Source organism: Xiphias gladius, chromosome 3 (assembly GCF_016859285.1).
Source record: "Xiphias gladius isolate SHS-SW01 ecotype Sanya breed wild chromosome 3, ASM1685928v1, whole genome shotgun sequence".
NCBI classification, from domain to species: Eukaryota; Metazoa; Chordata; class Actinopteri; order Istiophoriformes; family Xiphiidae; genus Xiphias; species Xiphias gladius.
Genome location: NC_053402.1, coordinates 8,319,113 through 8,346,183, shown reverse-complemented (window position 1 = coordinate 8,346,183; position 27,071 = coordinate 8,319,113). Strand labels below are relative to the sequence as shown.

At 42.8% G+C, this 27,071-nt stretch overlaps 1 protein-coding gene across 6 annotated transcripts in view; it reads right to left on the bottom strand.

The window, feature by feature from the left end:
- Window positions 1-247: 247 nt before the first annotated feature.
- ep300b (E1A binding protein p300 b) overlaps window positions 248-27,071 on the bottom strand; it is a 35,705-nt gene continuing 8,881 nt past the window's right edge. The window contains exons 5-30 of one of the 6 annotated variants that reach the window (XM_040123903.1): window positions 26,898-27,011; window positions 26,419-26,661; window positions 25,849-25,954; window positions 25,573-25,701; window positions 25,271-25,388; window positions 24,934-25,117; window positions 24,497-24,574; window positions 23,014-23,099; window positions 22,572-22,724; window positions 21,586-22,113; window positions 20,822-21,061; window positions 20,457-20,652; window positions 19,119-19,270; window positions 16,498-16,737; window positions 15,870-15,958; window positions 14,681-14,791; window positions 13,862-13,918; window positions 13,429-13,506; window positions 12,778-12,845; window positions 11,804-11,954; window positions 8,693-8,953; window positions 8,248-8,413; window positions 7,600-7,767; window positions 7,321-7,482; window positions 6,157-6,438; window positions 248-4,953 (exon numbers count right to left, since the gene is read on the bottom strand). In XM_040123903.1, the coding sequence (XP_039979837.1) occupies window positions 1,576-4,953; window positions 6,157-6,438; window positions 7,321-7,482; window positions 7,600-7,767; window positions 8,248-8,413; window positions 8,693-8,953; window positions 11,804-11,954; window positions 12,778-12,845; window positions 13,429-13,506; window positions 13,862-13,918; window positions 14,681-14,791; window positions 15,870-15,958; window positions 16,498-16,737; window positions 19,119-19,270; window positions 20,457-20,652; window positions 20,822-21,061; window positions 21,586-22,113; window positions 22,572-22,724; window positions 23,014-23,099; window positions 24,497-24,574; window positions 24,934-25,117; window positions 25,271-25,388; window positions 25,573-25,701; window positions 25,849-25,954; window positions 26,419-26,661; window positions 26,898-27,011 (7,538 nt within the window). In that variant the 3' untranslated portion in view covers window positions 248-1,575. The remainder of the gene's footprint in view (window positions 4,954-6,156; window positions 6,439-7,320; window positions 7,483-7,599; window positions 7,768-8,247; window positions 8,414-8,692; window positions 8,954-11,803; window positions 11,955-12,777; window positions 12,846-13,428; window positions 13,507-13,861; window positions 13,919-14,680; window positions 14,792-15,869; window positions 15,959-16,497; window positions 16,738-19,118; window positions 19,271-20,456; window positions 20,653-20,821; window positions 21,062-21,585; window positions 22,114-22,571; window positions 22,725-23,013; window positions 23,100-24,496; window positions 24,575-24,933; window positions 25,118-25,270; window positions 25,389-25,572; window positions 25,702-25,848; window positions 25,955-26,418; window positions 26,662-26,897; window positions 27,012-27,071) is intronic. The other 5 variants (XM_040123905.1, XM_040123908.1, XM_040123909.1 and 2 more) reach the window with 5 other exon arrangements.

Sequence of the window (27,071 nt, the reverse complement as noted above, 5' to 3'; positions counted from 1 at the left end):
GAGCAGATTGGCTATGCAGCACAGGTTCCCATGGTGATGTAGTCAGCCAATTTTGTGATACCAGAAAACCCGAGTTAAGCCCAAATTTAGCTGGATAATACATTAATCTTGCTTTATTATACTAGCCTCAGGTGTTTTTTAAAAACGTAGACACACGGTACATGGTATAGCTCACAATCACCAAATACCCCAACATATTTCTAACAGTCACATGCAGGACACATCACTATTGGTAATTTTTATTTTATTATAAAAAACAGTATTTGCGTCCACAGTTTGTTTCCTTTGTACAGTAAAAAATATTAAATTAAACTCCCAAAGTTCTTAGCAGAAAGATACAGAGTTGGGGGAAGGGGAGGGAGATCAACTTCCCCCAGTGGCGGAGGAGGAAGGGGGGATTTAAAGTCCAAGGAAAGCAGCAAAGGGGACGAGGCAGAAAGAGACGGAGACTGGCTGCTCATCTCCTCTTTTCTCCTCATTTCTGTGCAACACAGTTCATTTGGATCAAAATCCTCTGTTTACTCCAAACAGCAAAATCCTAAAAACATTAAAAGGAGCCCACCCAACCCATTTTTTTCACGTCCCAGCCCATGTATTCAAAATGTTACAGGCACACAGGTATGTGCACCCCCCCTCCCCCCAGCCTCCACTGCTCCATATTAAGTGTCTTTAAAGGAAGGAGTGCACACACATTCGAGGGAGAGGGCTTGCATGTTTGCAAGGGGAAGAGTCCCTTCCAGCATGACCGATGTCCAACACAGATGCTGGCCGAGACGTCACAATATGTCCGTTCAACATCTCAAACTCACAGCAGACCCTCAACCACTGCAATAAAACACTGACATATAATTATTCCCGCTTTCAACAGACCCAACTAAAGACATCTACAGCGAAATGAAACACCCCCCCCCGCTGTTAACAGTCGATAACAAAAATATATTTCTATACGAATTGTAGCAGTCTCAGGGTACATAACACCCCAACCCTCCCCCCACCAAAAGAAAACAATAAATAAAGCAAACCCAAGGAGGATATGAATTATTTTTGGATTTACATTAATAATAATAATAATCCACATCACTCTGCAAAACAGAAATAGACATAATGAATGATGGGAAACAAAACCAATAAAAAAAGTTCTCTGCATTAAATCATTTCCTCTAATTCTTGGCCATGTTTAAAACCTTAAAAACATTTCTTAAAAAAGGCAAGAACTCCTATTTACCCTCAAACTCCCGAAAATATCACCTTTCTTCTAATCTGCAAGAGGTGGAGGTGAGGAGGTTGCTAGAGAAACCCCCCCCCCCCTTTGTCCACAATTGGCAAAAAAATATATTAACAGCAATAACTTACAATTCATTTATTCTAATTTATTTAACGACTGCTTGATTTATTGTTCATCTCCCATAGGAAGTTCAGTTCAATGCGTCTTTATTGAAAACATTTTAAATAACATTTAATAATAGTATAAAAAAGAAAGGCAAAGTAATAACAATAACACTGTCCTGGGTGAGTGCAGTTTGTGCGAAGAATCACAGAGCGTTTCAGCTCAACTTGACACATTAAGTAGAATTCCTACATGATGTCTAAAGGGTTGTGACTCATATTCTGGCCCAGTGCGTCCTGACCACTGCCCCCCGGCCCGTGGAGACCAGCCATGCCACTCAGCTGAGATAACATGCCGCTTTGGTCCGACCCAAACTGCTCCATAGAGTTCTGTTGCTGCTGTTGGGTTGTTGGCTGTTGCTGTTGTTGTGGAGGGACCACCATACCTGGGTGGTGCTGGTTCAGGTGGCCCGGGTGTGGGGAACCCGTCTGCATTTGGGGGGAGATGTGATGTGGGGAAGGCTGGGGCTGCATGCGGGGGGACGGGCTGGAGTGTGGCGGCTGTGACTGGGGTCTGGGAGAGGGCTGTGGGGATCGCACCTGGTTAGCCAAGGATGTGGGCAGCACCTGACCCTGCAAGTGTGGGGACTGGGCCATCTGCTGTGGCTGCTGAGGACTCATGGGATTGCTGTGCTGGGCTGGTGACCCCCCAGGGCCCAGATGCTGCTGCTGCTGCTGGAGCAGCCTCTGGTGGAGTGTCTGTTGGAGCAGGGCCTGAGAAGATGAAGGTGGGGGGCCACTTTGAGCGGGCTGAGGGCCCTGAGGCTGCTGAGGACCTCCTACACCCCCTCCACCTGGTCCTGCATCACCCCCTGCTAGGCCAGCCATGGCATTCTGCTGCTGCATCTGGAGGTGATGCTGGTGCTGGAACCTATGCTGGAGTGCAGCTGTAGCCTGCTGTTGGGCCACCGACCCTGGGTATCCTTGCCCCTGCTGGCTTGGGGGACCACCGGGCTGCTGTGGGCCAAGAGGTGGACCTCCATTTGGGCCCTGTCCCACTGTGGGAGGTTGCATCCCAGGTTGTCCCATGTAGACCTGCCCCTGTGGTGGCTGTGGCTGCTGGAACTGACCATGATTTACTCCCATTTGCTGTTGCTGTTGTTGCTGTTGCTGCTGCTGCTGCTGCTGTTGTTGCTGCTGCTGCTGCTGCTGCTGCTGTTGCTGTTGCTGCTGCTGCTGCTGCTGCTGCTGCTGCTGGAGATGCCGTCTCATGAGCATCTCTCTAAACTGGGTAGTGTTGAGATTTCCCATCTGTGGCCCCTGGCCCTGGATACCCCTTCCTCCCCCTTGCTGCTGCTGTTGCTGCTGGAGAGCTGCCACTTGCTGCTGCTGTAAACCACTGAGCATTGGCCTCTGCTGCTGTTGTAACTGCTGCTGCTGTAGCTGTTGCTGCTGCTGCACTTGCTGTAGTTGGGCCATAGTGGCCATGTTGACATTCGCCCCTCCCTGACCCCCCATGTGCATCCCCGGCTGGCCAGCACCTGCAGTATTTACGTTCACCTGTGGGCCCCCTCCTGCCATGACATTACCAACAGGACCCCCTGTGGGACCAGGAACTCCCGGAACACCACCTGGTCCACCAGGGCCCCCCTGCACCCCCTTGTATTTTGAGGCCCTCTGCTTAATAAAAGCAGCCATGAGCTGCGGATTAGACCGCAAGATGTTGAGGACTTGCTGCTGCTGGAGTGGTGAGCTAGGTGAGCGGAGAGTCCTTAAAAGGTCCTGGAGAGCTGCCTGGGGGATGTTCCCACCAGCAGCACCAGCCCCTGGGACACCAGTAGCTCCAGGGACCCCGCCCCCAGCACCTTGCTGCTGCTGCTGTTGTGCCATGTTTATCAAGGCAGCATGGCCCTGAGCTTGTTGGTGGTGGTGGTGGTGGTGGTGGTGGTGGTGGTGCTGCTGCTGCTGTTGCTGCTGCTGCTGCTGCTGCTGTTGCTGCTGCTGCTGCTGTTGCTGCTGCTGCTGCTGCTGTTGCTGCTGCTGCTGCTGCTGCTGCTGCTGCATTTGCTGCTGCTGCATTTGCTGCTGCTGTTGTTGAGCTGCCATCATGGATGGATGGCCCATTTGGTTCATCATAGCTTGTCTCTGCTGGGGTGGCATCCCCTGGCCTGCCCACTGTTGTTGCTGCTGTTGAGGGTTTTGAAGTGGTGTACCCATCCTCTGCTGTTGAAGCTGCACCTGAGCGGGGAGCTGGCCCTGAGGCAGGTTACCCTGCTGAGGGGGTTGCTGCATAGGCCCCCCAGCACCAACCATCATCCCTGGCGGAGCGCTTTGTTGTTGATCCATGTGGGCCCGAGCAGCTGCCACTACTGCTGTCTGTGGTGGTATGCCCTGAGGTCCAACCATCCCTACTGCCCCCGGGTGTCCCATGCCCATCTGTTGACCTTGCCCCTGTTGATGGTGTGGGTGAGGAGGCATCAAGCCTGCAGCTGCCTGGGCCGCTTGTCTTTGCAGAGCCATCTTCCTCTGAGCATCAGCTAGCTGTTGGATCTTCATGGCAATTTCTACTGCTGCCGGTGGAGGGCCAGAAGGAGGCTGCTGTTGCTGCTGTGGAAGGGGAGGCTGGCCCTGGGGCTGGCTAGGAGGTTGTGGGCCCCCAACACTTCCAGCCATGACAGTTCCACCAGGATGCTGCTGGGGAGGTGTTGCAGAGCCAAGGACTGGTTTGCCCTGGGACTGGTGGACTGGAGAGGAGCCCAGGGGTCTGCTGGCATATGGAGGCAAATTGTTGGGGTGCTGTTGGAGCTGTTGAGGGTTGGTCCCTGCTCCACTTTGCTGCTGCTGCTGGACCTGAGGAAGCATCTGCTGCTGATGTTGGGGAGAACTCACTATCCCGCCAGCCCCACCACCTCCACCTGCCATCTGCTGAAACTGGTGGTGAAGGGTGTGCTGAGGAGGCATGCCACCTTGTGAGGGCATCCCACCTGGCTGCTGTTGCTGCTGCTGGACTCCAGGTCCTGGGCCCATTCCCTGCTGTGGGACTGGAGGCATGCTCTGAGTTGGGGTCTGGGGAGTTGGGGGTTGGGTTCCACCAGACGTTGGGGTACTGGGTGCTGTAGTACCATTGTTCCCTGGTGATGGAAGTCCTACCCCAGGCCCTCCAGCCGGCTGCCCCACCCTCTGCATGCTGGCCATTCTTCTCCTTAACATTTGAGCCTGCTGGAGCCTGTGCTGCAGCTGCTGCTGCCGCAGCTTTTGCTTGATGTTCAGACAGAATGGAACGGGACATTTGTTCTCCTGACAGAGTTTGGCATGGTAGCAACATAGAGCAATGAGCTGCTTGCAGATGGGGCAGCCACCATTCGTCTTGCGCTTGCAACCTTTTGTGTGCTGAACAACACGCTTCATCTTCTGGCAGGATGGCAGGGAGCAGTTGGCATTGCGGCACTGGCATGCATGGACCAGTGACTGGATGCACCGCTGAATGCTTAGGCGACGGGAGTCTGCGGGGCTCTGGATAGCTGCTGCTGACTGGTTGTTGCTGTCGTCATCCAGCCCAAGCCCCAGTTTATCCATCTTGTGCTCATGACCTTTGGTGTTGTAGCAGGTGATGCACAAGTCATAGTCCTGGAGAAGGAATGGAAAGAAGATGGGTGGGAAAATTAACCTGAATGCAAGCATGTAATTAATTAATACGTGTTAAAATGTGAAACTTAAATGATACAAATCAATGTTATGTACATCACACATTTACTAAATTTTGAGAAGGCCTTGACTCAAACTGTCTTTTCTTGGCTTTTGATAGCACCTTAAACTTGTTCATCTTGAGTCACACTTCATCTTCTCTCCTGTACCCTACAGTAACAGCCTTTTTGCAATGTATTTCCCGTTGTGCAACTATCACACCTAAAGACACAGGAGCGAGTCTTTGTCACTCTTTTTGCATGAATTTTGCACACTTTTATCTGGGAATGCTGAGAACGAAAACTCCAGTCAAAAGAACTATTGTTAGGGCTCGCAGGTGCCACTGGATACACAACAGTAGCCCACCACCACAGAGACTCAGTCTGAAGGAGCAGCAGCCTGCTTGGCTGGGCATTCCAGTGAACAGAACTGGCAATGTTTGGAAGATGATGAACAACAACCACAGTTGAGTTTCAGCAACATTGAATGCAGTACAAGGGAATTAGCTGCTCCAAAGTGGAGGAGAGGGAAAAAAAGCATATCTGTTTATCCACCAGGCTTCTGTTGTCTGCTTTCAACTAAAATCTCCTAACTTATTTATTCAGCAGCCACTTCATGAAAGAGAAAACTTGTGGATTTGTGCTTTGAAATATGGTATTCCTTTATATTAATTACACCTTGGGAATACAGATTTCCAAAAATCACAGAATTTTACAAACAAATTGTTCAAAAAAGAAACAAAAAGAAATGAATGTCCGAACTCCTAGCTCTGTTGGGAAAACCCCAGAAAAGAAGGAAAAAATTGTAGGATGGGCTTGACTGACTTTCAAAATAAGTAATTTTAGGTGACAAATTAGCTCACTATCACTACTGCCACACAGCACCCCACTATGTCTGTGAAGGCATTCATCATTGCTTTAAAAAAAAAAAAAAAAAAGTAAAAAGTTTATAAGTTTATTAAACAAAAACACAAGACTACAGTTTTTCAATCAATCCTCATGAGCATGAGAGCATTTTCTCTCTCAAAGTTTCAACAACTAATGATGAAAAACACAACACAGAATTTAAAATATTCACAGGGTCACTGCCTTCTTGCTGCAATTTGATCTCCAGTCATATTAAAAGGGGGATTTCCGCGATTCTTACCTCACAGACAGTGCAGTGGAAGCGGGTCTCCACATGGTGTTTACACTCATTACAGGTGTAGACAAAGCGGTCCTGGCTCTGGTTGTGCAGCTCCACCAACATACACATGGAGCTCCACTTGGATCTCCTGAGAGAGCTGAACTCCAAGTGCTTGTCCCTGGCCAGAGTCAAGAAGGCATCACGGCCATCCATAAGGTCACAGGCCATCAAGGGGTCCAGATCAGTGATGGGGGGCAGGGAGTTGGCAGTGGGGCCGGCAATGAGGCGAATGACAAAGAAGACCTGGGAATTAGAGTGGACAAGGCCAGCTGTAAGTTTCCTCAAACAGTGTGTGGATGATGTGTGACTCAGGCCCTGCTCTTACAGACAGGCTTTTATAAAATTTGCTTTTACATTGATATGCACATTCTGGATAATACATATATAAAATGACTACCTTTACCATCCTGTACAATATCTTGGCCCTTTGTCAGCAGCTGCCACGGTAAAGAGAATGTTTCATTCCTGTAGATTCCCTTATCTTCACTTCACAATTTATTAATATATAATTGATGAAGTGTGTATTTTTTTCTCTTGTAGTTTTAATTAGCAAACACAAACGTCACTAACAGGTAATGTTAGCTCAAAAGATTTTAGTGCTGCTGATGCTGATAACAGCAGTGAAAGTGAATCAAAACAGTTAATTTGTATAACCAAAAGAAGGAGTTGAAAGATGGTAAAATGCTTCGTAGAGCTGAGGGAAGTTCAAAGTTGGTGATAATTCTCTGTGGCTACATCACTATGAGAAACACTCTTCACATACAAGTAGTCATGTGATCCATTGTTAAAACAGAGATATAGGTTACAGCTGCTTTAATCCATTATTTGTCTGCTGTCGGTAAAGGTAAGGTAACTTTACTAAGTATAAAAGTATAAAATGTATCTATTCTGCAGTTAACCAGCAGAACATTAAAAAATAAATAAATAAATTAAAATAATAATTATAAAAAAATGTAAACAGCGTACCTGGCTACTAAATAGAAGAATTTAATTACTGGCACTCAGCGGAGTGAAGCGGAGTCAGTGTGACAACTCTGATGACATAAGTCACCATAGTGTTCTTGAGGTTATATAATCCAATAAAATAGTAAGCATCTATTGCTAAATCAAATTAGACTCTAATACCTCCTTATGTTTCTCCATGGTGGCATAGAGTTTCTGAGAAAGGTCATTGGAAACATTGGGCATCCCGGGTTTCTTCTTATTGGCTCGGCTCAAGCTACTCTTGTTCTTGCTCGTCTTTTTATTGTTCTTCTTTTTGGCATTCTTGCTGTCTCCTTTCGTGGCCTGTGAATATTTAAATGTCAGTTTCAGCACATAGCACTGCCATAACAAACATCTATTTTTTTGTGAAAAAAATTAGCCTGAAAGTGATGAATACATGCAGACTCTTACTCTACTTACATCCGTGCTCTCATTGGAAGTACTGTTCTCCTCCCTCTTCCTCTCCTCCTCCTCCTGCTCTAGCTCCTTGATACTCTCCTCCAGTACATTGGGCCAGAAGTCTCCCTCAAAGTATGGCAGCTCCTTGGCACTGGTCAGCCGGTCCTCTGTTGCCTGCTTGAAGATGTCCTGAGCAATGAAGAGGGACAAATAGATGACATAATGCCTTTAATGTCATTATTACCTTCTGCACAGTCTAAGGAATCAACAAAACATTATTTAATAGCTGTTCTGTTTGTTTGTTTTTTAAAATCATAACACACACTCTTCTTTGGGAGATGGAGTATGCCCAGTTGTCATAGAATTGTAGATACCCAAATTTCCATTTTTCTGATTTTTTTAAAATTAAAACAACAAAAAAACAAAACAGAAAAAAAAAAAAAAAAAAAAAAAAGAAATTGAACCTCTACATGTGATATGATTAAAAGCCCCAGAACAGCTAGTAAATGGTATGGTATGCTACAGTATTTGCAGACTTGCATTAGGAGTGAGTTACAAATAGGTCACAGTACTGTGTCTTTGGGCTTGACCACATTTGCAGTTATAATTGCATTAATTTTTATATAATTGGTATAATAACTAAATAACTAAATAGAAAGCACGTTTCACCTTGTAATCATGGACAATTCGCTCAGCAACAGCCTTGTCGAGCATCTTCTTGTACCACTCCTGCAGGCGTTTTGGCTTGGGGATCTTCTGGTCCGCTGGATGACAGTGGAAGATATAATCGTCCCCTTCACTGGGTGGACAGGCCCAGATATGACCTGTTGTAAACCTGAGACAGGGAGACATGTAGTTGTATTCAATGAGGCTATTATAAAGAAATAAATGGATTTCCTATTATTCCATCTGCTTGCTCATTTTCATGTAACTGAAAGCAGCGTCCGGAACACAAAGCATTGAACACATTTTACACTGCATAATGGGCTCAATATTAATGTTAATGTTGAAGCTAATGCTTCAGGTTTTCATCTAGTGAAACGATTTTCAGGTGCTCAGTTGGGAGTATCTCTCGCAGGTATTGTGTTTGAGAAGGTCTAATCTTTTCTCTTACCCCTGCCTCTTGACATACTCCAGGTAGCCTATCAGGATCTCATGGTAGACAGTAGTCCTGAGGTGTCGAGGTTTGAAGAAATGCACGCTGTCCAGGTAAGAGATGTACACTCGCCTCTGATTGGGAGGCGGGCAGTCCGAGCCGTACTCTTGAACGTGCATGCCAAAAAAACACACATCTGCTCCGTCTACATCCTCAAACGCAAACAAGGCTTTCATTCTGTATGGGAAGGACTCAGCCATCTCTCCACTGTCCACAAACCTGGAGTTAAAAAACAAAAAAACAGCAAAACAGCTGTGAAATCCAAGAAATGTCATCAACTCATCCCTGCTGTTTCTATACCATAATGTGACATCTTCTGACCTGTCTGACAAAGTTTCATCACAAGAACATGCTTTTAATGTGAGAGTCATAACAAGCTGGTTCAAAATGAGACTATGAGGACTTGTTGACAGAGTTTTAATGTTGAATGTTGAAGGTAGTGGTGTATCTGGTTCAACTGGATAACAAAGTGCATCTCTGTAACCAGTGACTGGATTTTTCGCCTTAACACATTATAAGCCTAAAACAAAAGGATATTAACCAGAAATGAAGCACACATATCAGCCAGGAATCGGCACACAACCACAGCACAGAACAGGCTCGGCAGTTTAGTGTGGGACATGGTATTATTTTTGTTATTTTGTAGAGAACACCAACAAAATAGTTTTCTCAAATGGATTATGAATTGTATTTCATGTTTAAATTAACTGGACAACACCAACCCACAGGCTTTACTGTACAGCTGTAGCTATGGGTGGTCTAAAATTCAATAGCGGACTGTTGTACTGAATCAGTTTGTTGCCTTTGAAATAAAACTTGTGCCACTGTTAATATGCATTTATGTCCCACCACACTTCAGTAAACAGTCTCTTCCTTGTTGGCATTATTTTGTTCCGCCAGCTGTTGCATAGCTACAACTACCCCGTGCATTTGTTTTTGCAATGGTGTGGCGAAACTGCCACTTATACAGAGTTTCCCCTAAGAAAACTGGTCCTGGACACACAGCTATTGATGATACAAGTCCAGCTGATCAGTACAAATCAACTTTTAACTTGTTGCAGATTCTGTTGGGTAAAACGTGTCTAGCTCATGATTATCAAACTTCCGCCTGGAGTCTGACCTGCTGCAGGACTTTAACAACTGGGCTGTTTGTCTCCACCTTTACCAACTCTTAAAAACTCATAAGATTATCTTTTTTTCCTGACATTGCAATGTGATACTCTGATTAACTCTAGTAAAGCAAATACACAATGTTAGTGATCAATCACCTGCTAAGCTGAATCAGACATGTCCAGACGCATCTCATCTCCTTGTCAATATAGTTACTAGACAAAAGTTTAGAGTATCTCCTCACTCATTGCTTCATGATGTAACGCCATCACTTGTTTTCCCTGTAGCTTAATAGACCTAATATCCTATTTCATTCAAATTTAATAATTTCTTCTGTTAGCACAGGTGCTCTTTATATCAGTTGAGGTTGGGCACCTCCTCTATAAAACTTGGTGGGATATCTTGTAGGGACCAGACAGTTACTGTGACTCAGAAACACATGCTGTGTGTGTCTAAGATGTGTAGAGCAGTGCTGTGTTCAACTAGCTGTAGGAAGAGAAAGGAGTTTTTTCAGTCATGGCAGTGTCTTACTCTGGGCCGGTATTTTCATTTAGGTTGACTGTGGGAGTGGTGGAAGAAATATTCAGAAACTTTAACTACATTTTGCTGCAGTATGTAAAGTATTAAAGTAAAAGTACTGGTTTGCTGCCTCTGACCAATATATTATTATATATGACATCATTATATGATTAATACTGAAATATCAGTGTGTACGCAGCATATTACTGTTGTAACTACTGGAGGTGGAGCTAGTTTGAACTACTTTATATACAATTATACAGGGATGCCAGATATATCTGAGGGGTCGTGAGATGATTAATGGGAGAGGAAAGAATAAAATACACAAATTTGTTTTCCGTTTTTGGACTTTACTCTAATCTTAGACTTTTGGTGAGATATTGGATAATTTGAACATGAAATGACACCATGTGAGAAGTTAGGAGGGAAAACTCACTGTTTGGTAGAGACTGTTAACAACTCAGACATCTGAACTGTGACCTGACTACACAACGCTTTTTGTAAGACGTCAGAAGTCAAAAAGGTTGGAAAAAGTAGTGGAGTAGAAAGTATGACATTTCCCTTTGAATTGAAGTGGAGTGGAAGTATAAAGTAGCATAAAATGGAAATACTCAAGTAAAGTACAAGTACGTCAAAATTGTACTGTTACTTGTTACTTTTTACCCCTGGACTGTGGATGAATGATTCTTTAATAATTTTGACTGACAGTGACTGACCAATTTATTTCACTATACACATTTGTTAGACAACAATGCTCAGCTGCTCCTGGTTTTGTTCACATTATTACAATACAATACACTACACTTGGGCTGGGTCATAAAACCCATCTTTTCAATATAATTTTGTATCAGCAACAAAATTATTAAAGCTTAGGAGTCTTTTTTAATGCTTGTTAATGTACATTTTTGTTCATTTATTTACTTGAATGTATGTAGATCAAGAGAGACTAGGAATGGTCTGATGCTGCAGACCACTACACCATTTGTCTGTTTGGCACCAGGATAAATTGATAATTTATTTAATTGTTCCAGAGTTCACCATTTCGCTTTTGGCTCGAATCGCTTCACATTTTCCTCCCTGGAAATTGTTTTACGAAGGTCGTTAGCCACATCAAGGTGTATTTATTTTTGTAATGATGATACTGGAGTGAAATCATTCTTCATGTCATGTGGCCAACCTCCACAATAAAACAATGTGGATAACCTTGTACACTCTTCTTTCCTTCATCAGAAGAAATATATATTATCCGTGATAAATGATGACCTCCAAATCATGATCTTAGATTTTCTTCAAATTATGTTATTTCATTATTATATTACAGTATTACACAATGATATAAGTGAGACTGTGATATCAAACATAATCACTAAGCCATCATCCCAGATATTTTCAATGGTGGATCCCCCCCCCACCATACACCCAGAGCCTGCAGCAGCTTACCTGGACTTCATGCCTGGCTTGACCTCAACCACCTTGTCTGAGACATGGACCACTCGGATGGTGACCTCGCCAGATTCGGGGTGGCTCTGCCGCTTGAGGTAGTCATTCACTCGCGTCTCCAAATAGCTCCCCAACTTGGTCTGGGGAAGCCCTGTGAAAAACCAAGACAAAGAAAGAGAGGTGGATTAGTGATGATGATAAAATAATGAAATACAATGATAAGTAAGTAGATTATCCTGATGAATGATTCTATTTCTTGTAAATTATTTAGCTTATAGAGGAGTGGATTGATTGGAAAATATTTGAGCAAAGTCTGATTTTAATTAGTGGACAAATTCTCATTTAAAATAGTACCAGGCATCAATGTGTCTTCAGGTTTTCTTCAGTGTAAACTACATGGCAGGATAGTCAATTTCTGGACAAATTTCAACACATAGACCACTGATGTGTCTGCTGTGTCCTACTGGTGGCCTTTTGTATGGCAACTCTTCTCATTCATGAGAGGCACTTTTGTGCACTTCGGTCACATCAGTCTTTATGTTATGGTTTGCAAATTTGCCTTCATCTTTAAATTTTTATATTAATACATTTATACTGACGGGAACCTGAAAATTTAAAGTCACTGGTTCTGAAACTAACAAACAAACAAACAGGCTTTGCTGCAGGTTATTATTTTCACAGAGGGATCGAGGTAGATGTGTTGATTATAGAAAGAAGAAAACAGACAAAATGTGCCATCTCCAAAGGATCAACTGTTAACAAAATCATTTAAAATATGAACTAAGATGTCAAAGTAAGATTTTTTTTTTAAAAACGTGGACTCATTCATCGTTAATAGTTTGAGTTTTCGAACATGTTGCAATCAAATCAAAAATAGAAGAGGCTAAGATGACCAGTGATAAGAGCACAATGACAGTCTGAATGGTATAGAAGAAAGCAGGCAGGGCCCTAAGACACAGACATACTCCACTTACTTTTGGCTGCATATTTGTTCTCTTTCCGCGACTTATTTGCCTTTTTGAGGCAGTTGTCGCACACAAAGCTGTGGTTAGGGAGGAAATAAATAGTATATGATTAAATATGCAGGTTAACATCTACTCTGTCACAATAAGCACCAATGACAGTGATTAGGTGGCTTTAATCAAGAGATGTTTTGGCCTTTTATCTCAGTCTCTCTTCAAACAACTATAATGACTCGGACATTGCTTACATCTTTTAATTACAAACAGCCCAAACATGAAGGGAGAACAAACTTTGAGGAGTTAGAGACTCACTCTTCACATGAGCTGCAGGACTTGGTTTGTGTGCGCATCTGTCGCAGCCATCCTGGCAGGCATTTTTAGTCTTGATGCAATGATCAAATCTTCTACACATTTTCAGCTTCAAAACTTTTCCAAACTGCTCCTTAAATGTTGGAACTGTGTGTGATCTTTAACAATTTGCTTAAGATAGCATGTCTACAGCTACACGAAAATGGTGTATTCATGTGTGTTAAGACTTAACAAATGTATATTTCCAGCACCTTTACTGATGTTTTAGCTGATTTTAAAACCTTTTCCAAATTCATTTTCCAGACCCAGTCACACAACAGAATGTACAGAGTGTGCGTATGATAGCTGGCTCACCCTGAGGGCCATATGGTTTCATTATGCAGGACACAGATCTGGTGCATTTTACGACCGCAGTCAATACATTCCACAAGCCTGAGCAAAGAGAAGACAAAAGGCAGATGCAATATTCAGAGTTAATAAAGCAACATGTCACACATCATGTATATACCCTGTGTGTTCCTCTATAGGAGCTAGACAGTTGCTACATAACAACAGCCAAAATATTTGTGACACATAGGAAACAAAGTATTTTATCTCATTGCTATAATTCACATATAATTATCACTTTTTTAGAAGCACGTAATTCAATTAGCTTGAATTTAAAAAACAAACAAATCTAATCTAAAAATCTAGACTAAATACATAATATAGATATAAGCTTGCAGCAGTATAGAGATGGTACAAAATCACTAAAAAATTGAGTTAATGACTGAAGAAGGGGACATACAACTCAGGATCAAGTGTGTCATTCTTCTTTCGTTGGAACTGGTCTTTGTTGATGGACCTGTGGGAAATATCAGAAAACAAACTACTATAACTGACACAACAAGGTAATCCGCTGTAGACTGCAGGATATGTGCAGAATCCTGTATCCAAAATTCAGAAAATGCCTATAGAAATAAAATATGCCTGCCAGCTACATATTTTAAATCCCAATTTATTGTTACACTGATTATTTGTATAATCCACCTCTAAGATAAGATATATACTTGATATATATATACTCTGTGTCTTAAACTATATAATAAAGGATGAAATCAACATTTAAAAAACAGAGGAATTTATACAGTAGGGACTAAAAGTCAGGAAATCTTGTGTCTGCTGCTATGATTGATTTTCTCTTTTGTTTAAGATATTCGTGATCTTTAATCTCTTCCATTCCACTGAACTGCTGGTGGGTCAGTAACTACAAACTCATGTCGTGCAGTTAAACATTGTTCAATCCCACAGAAGGTTTGGGTCATTTGATGGAATGGTACAGCTATAGGACAAGGAGTAAATAAAAAGTTGAATACTGGTTGTTAAGAGGTTATGATGCTTGTGTCGTCTTATTTGTAACCAGAACCTTTCCGAGTTATAAATAAACAAACAAACAAACAAATAAATGCGTTCAGAAAAACAGGTATATTTCATTGCTGATGCTGCTAATATCAGAACTGCAGGCCTGGTCATCTGGATGAGCATTATTTGAGAAACTGTAGGTTTTAGATGAGACAGCTGTTGTCTGCTGTGTGTGAGAGGAAGGCAAGAGTGGAATAGTACTCACGCCTGAGGCTGGGAGGGGTCGTCACCCAGGGAAACATTCTCGCCCTGGATTTCGTTGAAACACTTCTCACAGAAGTGGTACCTGTCAGCAAGAAGCCCATATTTTGGTGAACTACACCGTTCGCCATCAGCACAGCCAATCACAGAGAGGGCACGAAGAAGCAGCCGCCAATCAGGGCACGGCAGGACAGGCCAGGGGGCGGACACACAGGAGGAGGCAGAGGGCAAGGTAGGTCGTCGCCAGGAGGCAGCAGCCAATCGTGATGCAGGGTTTTTGTGTGGGCGGGTGTTTTGATTTTGCGCGTAAATTTCGGAGTGGATGATTGGTCACACCAAAGCAGGCCAATGCAGACATCACAAGCGTTAAAAAAGGAGGGAGAGAAGGGGAGAAGGGGGGGGGGGGGAGATTGGGGGGGGGTCAAAATGAATATTAAAAAAGCGTGAAATAAATCGTTACAGGTCAGACGAAGACAATGGAGGGACAGAGAGGGAGAGGGAGGACATGGAGGAGGGAGGGACGGACAGGATGTGAACAACAACCAACAGAGGACAGAGAGCCAAGGCAAAGCAAAGATTAGCGTCAGACGTCCAGTGATAAACAACAACATTACAGCAACATGAGAAAACCACTAGGAGCTGTGGAGGAGCAAGGGAGTGAGGATACAAGTCTCCAAACATGAAAGGGTGGATGAGGAAAAAAAATTAATAAATGGTAAAGCAACAGAGACCCATCATCCTTTAAGTTCATTTATAAAGTGGGAACCTTTCTTCTAGTAGTGAGAATGGATACCCCCCCTCTATTTATGCAATATCAGAAAATGCAAGCAGTCACATATTGTGCATGTAAATTTACTCCGTGGGAAACAATGGTGCAACAAATAAATAACTGCTGAAGAAGACAGGAGCCCACTTTATGAATGAGAACATAATGAAAATTAAAACGGTGAACTATGGAGATGGAGATGGTGCCAGGGTAACCATTTGAAGCCAAATTAAAACTCATCTGTGATTGCACTGATTGATTGATTGATGCTATGCTGTAGGAAATATAACCAATGTGCAAAATACAACAAGACACATATAAGCTGATCTCATTGGCTGCAAAATGTCTATATACCAGATTACTCTCTGAAGGCTGTTTGGTCTGTGATCTGTGTGTGCTTGTGTTGCAATGTGCCGACAGCCCTTACCTGTTCTGGTAGCTAAAGTAGGCAGCGTCACGTTGGATGGTGCACAATTGTTTTCCATAGCAGCATAGAGTTTGAGGGGAGAACTCAAACTGCAACAAGAAAAAAGACAAAATGAAAAGTTGTTTGCACACATGTTATCTGAGGAAAACTGGACCCAAACTGAATAAATGTTATCTTTTATACATACAGTTCTCACACAAGCATACAGTACTAGGGTGCACCAAGATAAACTCATAGTTGGACACTTTTGGAAATACGCATTCACTTTTTGGCAGAGAGTTAGATGAGAAGAATGATACCACTCTAGTATTTGTCCATTAAATATAAGGCTACGGTTGGTCAGCTTGGCTTAGCACAAAGAAAGTTACGTTAGCTGGCTGTAGCTTCGTATTTACCATACAGACATGACAATGGTAACAATCCTCTTATCTAACTCTCAGCAACAAAAGCAAATAAGCGTATTTCCCCAAATGTCAATCTATTACTTTACAACCAAATCCTGACCATAAATTAGCTCAATAAAAAAAGAAAAGCAAAATGTCTTCACTGAATGGAATATTTCATGTCTTTCTACACCTGCACAGACAGCACAAATTGTAAAAAACAAAAATGCCTGCTCCTGCCTCACCTTCCTCCCACAACAGTATCCCAGGCCCTGCATGACAGGGTCGATCTCCGACTCAAACACCTCTGCCAGCTTGGAGCAGTACTTGTAGACGCGGGATGTCTTGCGGTTGTACAGCCAGGCGTTGTTGAACATCAGCCAGATATCTTCGACATATTGCCACGGCTCTTGATACTGTCCTGTGTCCAGCTTCCGCTTGATGGTCGACAAGTCCATGGGGTTCTTCACAATGTCAAAGTAGTCCTGGATTGGAGGGGGCGCCATCCGGATTCAAGTGGCAGGTCAAGGGAAAGTTGAGAAGGGTCAGAGGAAGGAGAGAAGAAAAGAGCAGGAAGATGTCGGAATGGTTTGGCCATCCGAGGGAAAAAGACGAAGTAGATAGGGAGGAAGAGTATCAACATCATCAGTGTTGTGGTCATCGGGTGTGATGAAGGCATTGCAGTTGACCAGGTGGGACCAGAGTAGGGAGAGAAGAGGGTGCAGGGGGACAATGTTGTTGAGCGCTGCAGAGAAGAAGGTTCGCGTGCAAACAGAGAGACATGACAACTTCTGCCCTCCAGCTCTCTGGTTTGCACCCTACATTTAATGTCAAGTACCTATCTGTACAGTGCAGCAGGGACCAGGCAACTGCCACAAGTCTATCCAGTCCTCTGCTGCTCAGGTAACCACAGTCTAAAATGTAAAAACTAGCTACATATGCATTTTATATGATCATATTGCAACTAAAGCCCAGCCTTGAGATCCTGTAATCATTATTTATCAATTTGTCTTAAAAAGTACATTTACTCATTTTGCCACGCAGTGATAAACACTGTTTGACAGCCAGGTGAATGGTTTTATGCGGAGGTTTGAAAGCAAACAAAGCTTTCAGGCCTGGGTAGCGATCAGGGTGCAAAACCAAGAAGAACACAGCAGTGGCAACAGCAACAGGCAGACAGAGAGTTACTGTTTTTAGCAACATAGGTTGGCATTAACAACGACAGCAGCATGAGTAGCAATATGATGACGGAGTTAAAGCCAACAGTGCTGAGGTGAAGCGCATGTAAGAGGGACAGATGAGTCTCCAAGTTGTTTTTCTGTTCCTGTTGTCTACCCTCCCCTTCTTCTCAAACAAAAATAGCATTTGGAAAAAGATTGGGGAAGACAGGGAGGAAAAGAAAGGCCTTTTGGAGATTCAACCAAAAAAAAAAAAAAAAGGGGGGGGGTCTCAAAGAGCAGGGTCCATCTCAGTGTCCCCATGGCAACAAGAGTTAGGAAACAGACCCTCATCTCTGAATGGAACCACTCACATGAACAAACAAGTGATGCATATTACCATTCCAACCTACAAAGCCAAATTCATATCACAATAATGGAGTGTTTATAAATCCAACCACTTTGTGTGTAACTTACATTTTCAATAAGTGGCTGAATGTTCATCTGAAAACGGCGCTATACAATTATACAAAGGTGGAAATTTGCATCACTTGACTGTGGAGGTTCCTGAAGGAGAGGTGAGCCAATAGCCTGGTGCTCGCTGATCACTGCTCTCAAGTAACGGCCTTTATTAAACTTCATATCGCATGAGGCAGTGGGAGGACTGACTCTGTCATTCTATTATCAATACAATAGTTTTTACCTGTATGGAAGTGCATATTTAGTCTTATCAATTATTCTTTTCCCCCTAATTTGTATGTAGTGAGGGTAAAGGTATTGTCCCACCTCTACAAACTGCCCACCTGAACACTGACACTACTACTGGCGAGGAACTGACCTAGAGAGCTAGCAATGGAATACAACGATGAAAACTACAAACAAAATCATAATTCAAATTAAAACCTAAAAATTTATGACAAAAGGCAAAGTCAAACAAATTAAAGTGATAAATGAAAGCAACTGGCTCATGAACTATTGTGAGCGTATAAAGCAAATTATGTTCATCCTTTGGAATTTTCCCATTGATACACATTGTGATGACATATATACTCTCTTTATCGTCTCCTTTTTGTTGTTGAGTGCTATGAAAGACAAGCCGCCATTAATTAATTAGGCAGAATACTCTGATGGAGGCTTAGGTCACATAATATATATTGTGCCATTTAATAATACATATTTTTTTCGAAGGGTAGAGTGTCTACAAAACCATTTAAGTTAAATAAACTTGCATTAAAAGCTGTCAGCACAAAGACTGAAATTTGGATGTCAAAATCTGTAATTACTGCCAAACTGATCATTTTTAATGTTTTTTTTTTGGCTGATTTGCATATATCATTTACTTTTTGTCCTTCGCTAAAGTTCCATCAAAGTAAAGGTAAATGTTCATAAGAGTCATTGCTTTGATTTACAAATGACAAGAAGTTTCAGAAAAGAGAACAAAATGTCAAGCTTTCACACATAAACACACACATACACACACACACATACACACACAAAACTAATTTTCTTAACTTCTGACATGCAATGAAAGAAAAATCAACTAAAAAGTTAAAGAAACTGGAAGCAGATGTATAAAATAGATTCTGAAAATATAACTATGAAAAAGCAGAAAAAAATATTAAAGATGAAAAAAGAAAAACAAACAAACAAAAAAAAAACTACGTTTTCAGAGGAGTTGAAGCAAAATGGCAGCCAGTGCAGTCCCTTACCAGGTTAGTTTTGTTACTAGTTCGAATACGTACGGGTATTCCCAGTAACTGGGGGTCCACCGGCTGACGGAAGGGAAGGGACTCAGGGTCCTGCCGGTACAAAGCTTCCAGGGTGGGCATCAGAGCCTGACGCAGCTCCTCCGGCTTAAAGACTGGAGTGAGAAGGGGGAGTGATAAAAACAAATGAGAAATGAGAGCGATTGACAGATGGCAGAAGAGCTTCTTCTCTCTGCTGGACTTGAGGATGGCTGGCAGTGAAACTCCTCTGTGGGATTTAAATACACTTGTAGCACACATCAGACGCATGGCACAGACAGACAGAGTGCTCAGGGTACACAAGCCGAAATGTGTCAGTCCAAACAGTCAATGTGATAGAATTGGTGCATTTCTGGTGATTTAATCTTGACCCCACCAATAAAGGCATAGGTGTTTTTATGTCTTGAGAAGTGAATCTTGAAAAATTTCAACATACCACTTTCAGTGGGTCGTTGCCTTTACTGGACAGTGCTAAAGTTAGCTCACTTTGGGCTTTGAGTTTGAAGCTTACTCACTACTCAAGTGTTTTTTTTCAGTAGATACTTCTGAAGTCTTACATAGTGGTCACACCACGAACTGTTATTCGTTAGTTGGCGCAAAATAGGTGGGGCCAGGACCTTAGTGACATGATGACTAGTGAAGCTAACCATTAACTTGCTAGCGAGGGCAGCTGGGCTAGCACTAGTCAGTCATAATAGCTCCTGGCACTTTTCTCTATTTCCTCTCTACTATTCTCTTTACTTCCACCTAGCCTTTTTGTTTACCATTGCACACCATTTAATTCAATAAAAAGTTATTGAAAGGGGAAAAATAAAGCTCTCTAAGCTAACAAATTTTGACAGTTGGCAAGCTCATTAACTTAGCTTGGGACAAGTTCACACATTTTATTCAAAAAATGTATTGGTAACTCCAACCCTTGTCTCATAACTCTCTGCAAACAACTGATCTTTTGTGGAGCAGTTTTTACTCCAACAGAGGTGGTTATATAGAAGTGAATGGTGCAACACAGCTATTAAGCTACACTTTTTTGGACTCTTCGGCTCTCCGTCCCCTAAAAGGTCAGCGCTGTCAAGACACTTTTCTATAGGTCAACAACGCAAAGTTGCGTTTTAAATCCTGATTTGGCCAGGCCTACACTGAACTAATTAGTTTGATGATTAGTTTTACACCTACTTCTTCTAGTTCTGAATAGCCATACTACTACCTTTACTTGACTTAACTTTTTGACTACTCTGCCCACCCAATAATGTGCAGATAATGGTAGCTGTTAAAACAACAACTCAGTGAAGATACCAAACTTACTTTTCTTCTTGCTCTGAGTGCTGGCTGGGGAGCTGTTACTGACTGTTGACCCTGACCCGTCCTCTTCCTGTTTGGGCTCTTTCTTCACCTCTGGCTTCTTGTCTTCACCTGTTGCTATTGATGATGATACTGATGACGAAGATGTATCCATGGGCTCGCCTTTAAAGCCATCTCCCAAAGGCTTCTCTTTCTTTATCTGAGAGGAAGATTTAATTGTCAGTATAATGATTTCCTGAAACTGAATACAAGACCCAAGACATTATATTTAACTAATAAAATCACTTTAGCCCTGAAATTTAGATGACAAGACTTTTCTAGGATTTTCAGACCCTGAAGTGTCAGTAAGTCAGCATGGACAATCTTACCTCTGGTTTCTCCTCCATCTTTATGTCAGGCTGACCCTTGCCCATCTTTCCCTTGCCTTCTCTTTGTGATTCCGCCCCTTCGTCATCCTCTTCCTGCTTCTTCACCTCCATTTTAACCTCTTCCTGGCTGGGAGCAGGGCCATCTGCTGGTGCAAGCTGGGAGCTGGGATCAATACTGCTGTTGACTGAGGCCGGAGAAGATACCTGACCATCTGCTGTCAGAGAAGGCTTCACAGACAGCTGAGACAAAAGGACAGAGATCGAGTGAGGTTTAGAAATGGCAAGTTAGAATCCACAAACAGGACGTTTGCTTTCGGTTTGTTTCCCATACTCACTCACTCACAACTTCTTTGTAATCCATTTAAAGACTTGTTTCATTTCATTCTTCCTCAAATTTATTTGTCCTTCAAGTATTTTGAAGACCATCCATTAATTTCCAAAAACTTATTTTCTTGGACTTTTTTAAAACCAACAAACACTTAATTTATCCATAAAATCTTTTTTTTTATTTTTCTTTGTTTTTTTTCCGCCATTCAATTTTTCTTTTTTTTCCATTTTTATGCACTTTTCTTATTCCCTGTGACTAAGAGGAAACAAAAATAAGTTGCATTAGAGTGTAACTGGGATCAAGCACCCCATACATTTCTGAACCGGAGCAACTGGGAAGCCATGAGCATCCCTGAATAATGCTTAAAAATTGGTCTAAGAAAAACTAAGTTTTTCTTTAAGTGAGCAAAGTAATGAAAGCAGTGTGATCTACTCACTGGGGTCTGGGGCAGCTGCAGTGGCACATGAGCATTCTGGTTAGGCACTGAAGAAGCCTGACCTGCTTGGGGGCCTGAGGACGCCACACCCCCAAGCGGCTGCTGTGGAAGCTGACTGGCCTTCTCAGAGTTTAGCCCCGATGGCTGCTGCTTCACAGCAGCAGCCATCGGTTGCTGTTGTTGTGGTTGTTGTTGCTGCTGGGGGTGCTGTGGGGGGGGCAGCTGGGGTGTGCTTGGGGTCTGTGGCTGTGGGGTCTGAGAACCAGGTAGCGTGGGGGGCGTTTGATGGGGTTGAGGCGTTAAGCTGCGTGCTGGTGATGGGGAGTTGGTTCGGATGGATGGGCAGTGAGGGTAGGAGTTGGGCTGGGTGGTGGTGGAGGATGGAGGTAGGCTGGGTAGAGGCCCAGCACCACTGGCACTACTGGACCCCATGGAGCCTCCAGGGGCTCCGGAGCCAGGAGTAGAAGACGCGGACTGTGCTGCAGGGCTGCTGGCTGGGAGGGAAGGCGGCGTTGACATCTGGTTCTGCTATAGAGGTTAAGACAAAGAGGTTAGACAAAGAAGAAAAGCCTGGTCTTTTTAACTAACACCAAAATGATTTTATATAAAACTTTGCAAAAGATCAATCCACAGAGTATGAGAGAAACAATACAGAACAACATGAGTCTGACTAATAACAACTCTAAAACTTCTGGATAGAGCCAATGAAAAACTGTGATACATCGCTCGAAGTGGTCATGAATTATATGCCAAAATCCTGAGAATAGGTCAGTTAAATATACAGTATTCATCACCACCCAAGCTGCTCTGAGAGTTAATCTCTATGTTCAACATCATTCACATTCAATTGGCAGGTTTCCCAAATTCAGCTGAAAATATGTCTGAATTTCATTATATCACAGACTTTTGCAAAGACCCAAGTTCCTGCGACAATCAAACTTATCTATACATAACAAGGTACTGTCACTCTGCGATTTAATCCTCACCGGTGGTACTGCAGTCTGGGACCCTTGCTGGTTCATGCCAACAGGACCAGAACCAAGTCCAGGACTGGACCCAGGAAACTGGCTTGCGGGAAGGTACTGGTTCTGTAACTGGGTGGCATTGGGTTGCCCCATTCTTGTTGCTCCCATACCCATCTGGTAAGGAGACATCAAGGGACATGTGAAGTCTTGGATAAATAACTCATCATTACAGCCAACGATCTAGTGCTGCCTGACAATTGCATGATTTTTTTAATGCAAATTAGAACTTCACTAAACATGGTTCTTGTGGATTTTCTGTTTCTTTACCTTTTGTGTACCCTCCTTTTTCACACCTTAGATTTCTCACAGCACTTAGGTTTGAGAAATAACAGCATCTTAACCTTTTCGGTGCCTTAGTATCAATTTTGGAAAATTATTTGACAGTGGTGACAGTGATACCAACCTGGTTCATTGGAGCATTAAGAGGAAGAGGAGGTGTCGATCTCTGACCCATTGATTGCATCCCCATCTGACCAAACTGGTTTATTCCTGTAAGTGAAGGATGACAGGAATGAGAGATATCAAAGGGAGAGGGAAGGAGAACAAAAGCACCGATGGTATGTGCACACAGGGGCTATCAATTTTTATTAAAATGTTTTAAAATTAAAAAGTACAATTTATACGTGGGAAAAATAAATAATTTCTGATTGGTAATGATATGCTGAAATTGAAAATTCACAGTGTATATGCATAACAGGCTGTGTTTGTACTGGGGGGGGGGCAGTCTGACGCATCGCTTTCTCTGTTGGCCAATAAGTAAACTTACTAGACTATTGTTCTCTTTGCTGACGCAAAATTGAGACAACTTAACAAGCAGCTGAACAGACAGAAAATCATGACACCATAACTTCTGAGAAGTAAAGTGTGAAAGCATTTTGTAGATTAATATGAGCATGTTTGTGACTTTGTAAAAACACTGCTCTACGGTAATGTCAGTGAATAAACTAAAAACGACAAGTCTGACTGGATTTGCTGAAGCAAAAATCAGGGTCGGGGTTGTAAGCATAAGAGAGCTAGCATGGCTATCAGGCTAACCACAAAATTACACAGTTTTATCAAACAACCTTACACTCACTGCAGCCATGTGCATATGGCACGAGTTACAAGTACAAATTCTATGAGTTAATTTAATCTACTACACTTTCAGGACCTATGGCGGAGATGAAGGCAACAGAACCACCTACCCTCTGATTGGACTCTGCTTTGTGATTGGATTGTCATTGTCCAATCAGATTCAGGTGTAAAAACAGTGTCAAAATTCATACTTGTAACTTTGGAGTCACAAACAGTGTGAGAACTTTAAGCAGTGAGTTTTACACACAGTTTTCTGTTTTCTGTTCTGTATCTGTACACAGATGTTCAAAAAAAAGACTCACTTTTTTTTTTCTTAAAAAACAAACAAACAAACAAACAAACAAAAAAAAACTCTTTTCTACACAGGTACAAACTTGAATTTCTCATGCAGATTTCTTTTACAGGTTTTCAAAGGTTGGTTTACAAATACAAGCTTTGGAATCATTTGTGAACATCACTTTACAATCTCAAGATCTTTGACTCTAATTTGAAACCATAGAATTATAAAAACAAAATTCTGTTCGCCTCTTTTGCATTCAGGTGGAACAAATTAAACCAAAAATATATACATTGCTAGATATCACTAGAGATGTGAGAAAAAAAACATTTTCTCGTAATTTGCATGAACCCACCCTTTAATTTACACCATTTTAAATATCTCCAGCAGCTTTGAATCTTATTCTGCAATTGAAAGGACTCGCATTTCTATTAACCTTGGAAGTGGACCTACTATTTAAACCACATTACATTTCTCTCAATCTGTTCACTTAACATGCCTTTGTAATAGTGTCATTTATATTGACTAGATGTACCTGCTGGGTTCTGCATCCTGTTGACCATCTGATTGGGTCCAGCTGGCCGGACCATGGACGGATCGGCGTGAGAACCATCTGACAGGTTGATAAGAGTTAAAGAAATCAAAGAATACCAACACAACCACAGATGACGTTTTAAGAAGGAGAAAAGTGAGGCAAACAAACTTCATCATACTAAAGTATGTAAGTATAGTAGTAAAGTAGTGTGGACTAGTGGTGTGTGTTCTCTTTTTCCGCTTCAAATCTACATTTTTCCATGACCTATATTTCATCTAAACTTTTGAAAATTCTGATCAGCAAAGACTAATCTAAAAATTGAGCAATCAAATTCCTTTTGTATTATTTGCATGCCAGCAGTATGGGTGTATGCATTCATGTGTGTCTATGTATACACAGAAGTGTATGAGGGAAGTAAAAACAGTATGTTTACTTACTTGGGGGTTGCCCCGGGGCCATGGGCGGCTGTCCCATGCTGGGAGGCCCCTGGGGGAGGCCTGAGGAAGGTAATCCAGGTTGGCCAGGCATCATGCCCTGCTTCTGGAGCCGTGTCCTCCTCTTTTCCTCCAGCTCCTTTTGGATCTTGTAGATCTTTTCTGCCAGCAGATGGTAGTACTCCGCCTAAAAGGAGATGCAGCAGGAGGGAGGAAGGATGTTACAAGGTTAAGCTCAACAGTGCATAAAATAAATACACTTTATTTCCTCATTCCTTAACTGGGAACTGAGAGTTATGCCACATGACTTAATTCTCTGCGTTTGTTGTTGCTTTCTTACCCTACTGTTGGCTGACTCGTACATGTCCCCCTCTACTTTTCTAGCGTAAGCCACCAGATTCTCCATCCGCCGATCCTTCAGTGCAGCTGGGTCAGGAGTGGGGAAGATGGCCTGCACGCTGCTCCCACACACACACACACGTGCACACGCAGAAAGGACACACAGCCACAATTAACTTGAGGACAGAGGCAACCAATTGACAATGGCACTAAAAATTAGCTAATATTCAAATTAGTTCATTTCACTAGCTCACGCCCATAGTGACATTTTTTGGGGCCACTTTGAGGACACAGCAGACTCACAGTTTGTGGACAAGGTGGTTGCGGAGATCCTGTGTAATGTCTTCATGCCAAGACTTCCTTATGCCTGCAGCAGAAGGAGGAGTTGCTGTGGGCATGGAGCCCAGGTTCCCCACACCGTCATTCATCAAACTGAGGGAAACAACAGAGAAGAAGGCAAATGAGGAGTAAGACTTCAGCAAATACAGAGGTAATTTTGACGTTGTGAAAGTCTGTTAAATGACAACATCCAGACTTAAGAAAAAGTAAACAGCTGTGACATCTGAAAAGTAGTCATACCTCTGTGCATTCATGTTGTTGTGCAACATGGCATCTGGTAGTAGGGTGGACTGTTGGTTGGGGGGCTGCACTCCCACTCCACCATTCACACCCATAGAATTTCCTCCTGGAAAGAGAGTTCAAGAGTTTGAAGGATATGGATTTTAATTGTATAATACAGACAACAGTATTTTTGGAATAAAGCTGCTGTAATGAACATCTTGTGTGGATACACTGATTGGCCACAACATTCACACAACATTAAAAGCAGTTACCGGTTATAATGTTCTGGCTGAATGGTGTATATATACACAGTATATTATATATATTTTTTTAACATCTGAGGTCTCTGTCTAAAAAGAGTGCAGTCCAAGGAACAGCTAAGATTCCTTGCAGAACCCTCAAAAACTCCCAGGCCTCTGGTGGAGGACCCCAGCTTGAGGAAGATGCCCCCCCCCCACCACCACCACCATTCGGTGTACGATGCATCTTCAAATCGTAACAAGATCAAGAATGAACATCCATACTCAGTGATAATCCTAGTAGGTTACTATATAATTTGCGATAGGCATGGCGGCATTACAAACTAACCCATGGTGTTTAGAGTCCTCATCCCAGGCTGCCCCTGCAGCCCCTGGTTTGGCATGTTGGCCTGTGGTTGCTGCTGTGGCATCTGGTTGCCCTGGTAAGTGAGGCCTAGTGCAGCGTAGGCCCTCTCTATGGAGCTGGGGTCAATCTGGTTGGGAGGGTTCAGATTTGAAGTGTTGGACTGTCCACCTGGCACACCTGAACCTAAAGAGTTCACCAAACCCACCCCTGCACTGTTGACAAGAGCTGTCAAGAGAATGAGAGGGAAAAGAGAGGATTGACAGTAGAAAGAGATGGGGAGAGGTAACAAAGGATGAGATTGTGTGGATTCAAGCCCACTATCATGCATTTTAATGGTTAGTTACAAGATCCTTTATGATTTCATGATAGATCCTGTGTAATAGCTCAGTGATAACCATGAGAATGTATACTGCTCAAAAATAGACATACAAACACATAGCCACAGAGTAAAAAACACTTACACTGCTGGTTCCTCTTGTCTCCAGCGTTTTTCAGTGGCAAGCATACAGGACAGTCATGTCGTGTGCAGTTCTTCCAATGAGAGATGATCTGTCTGGATGAGGCACAGTGTGCCACTAGAGGAGAAGAGACAGAAATGGAAAACTTGAGAAAATAAAAGTGAAAAAGAGAGAACA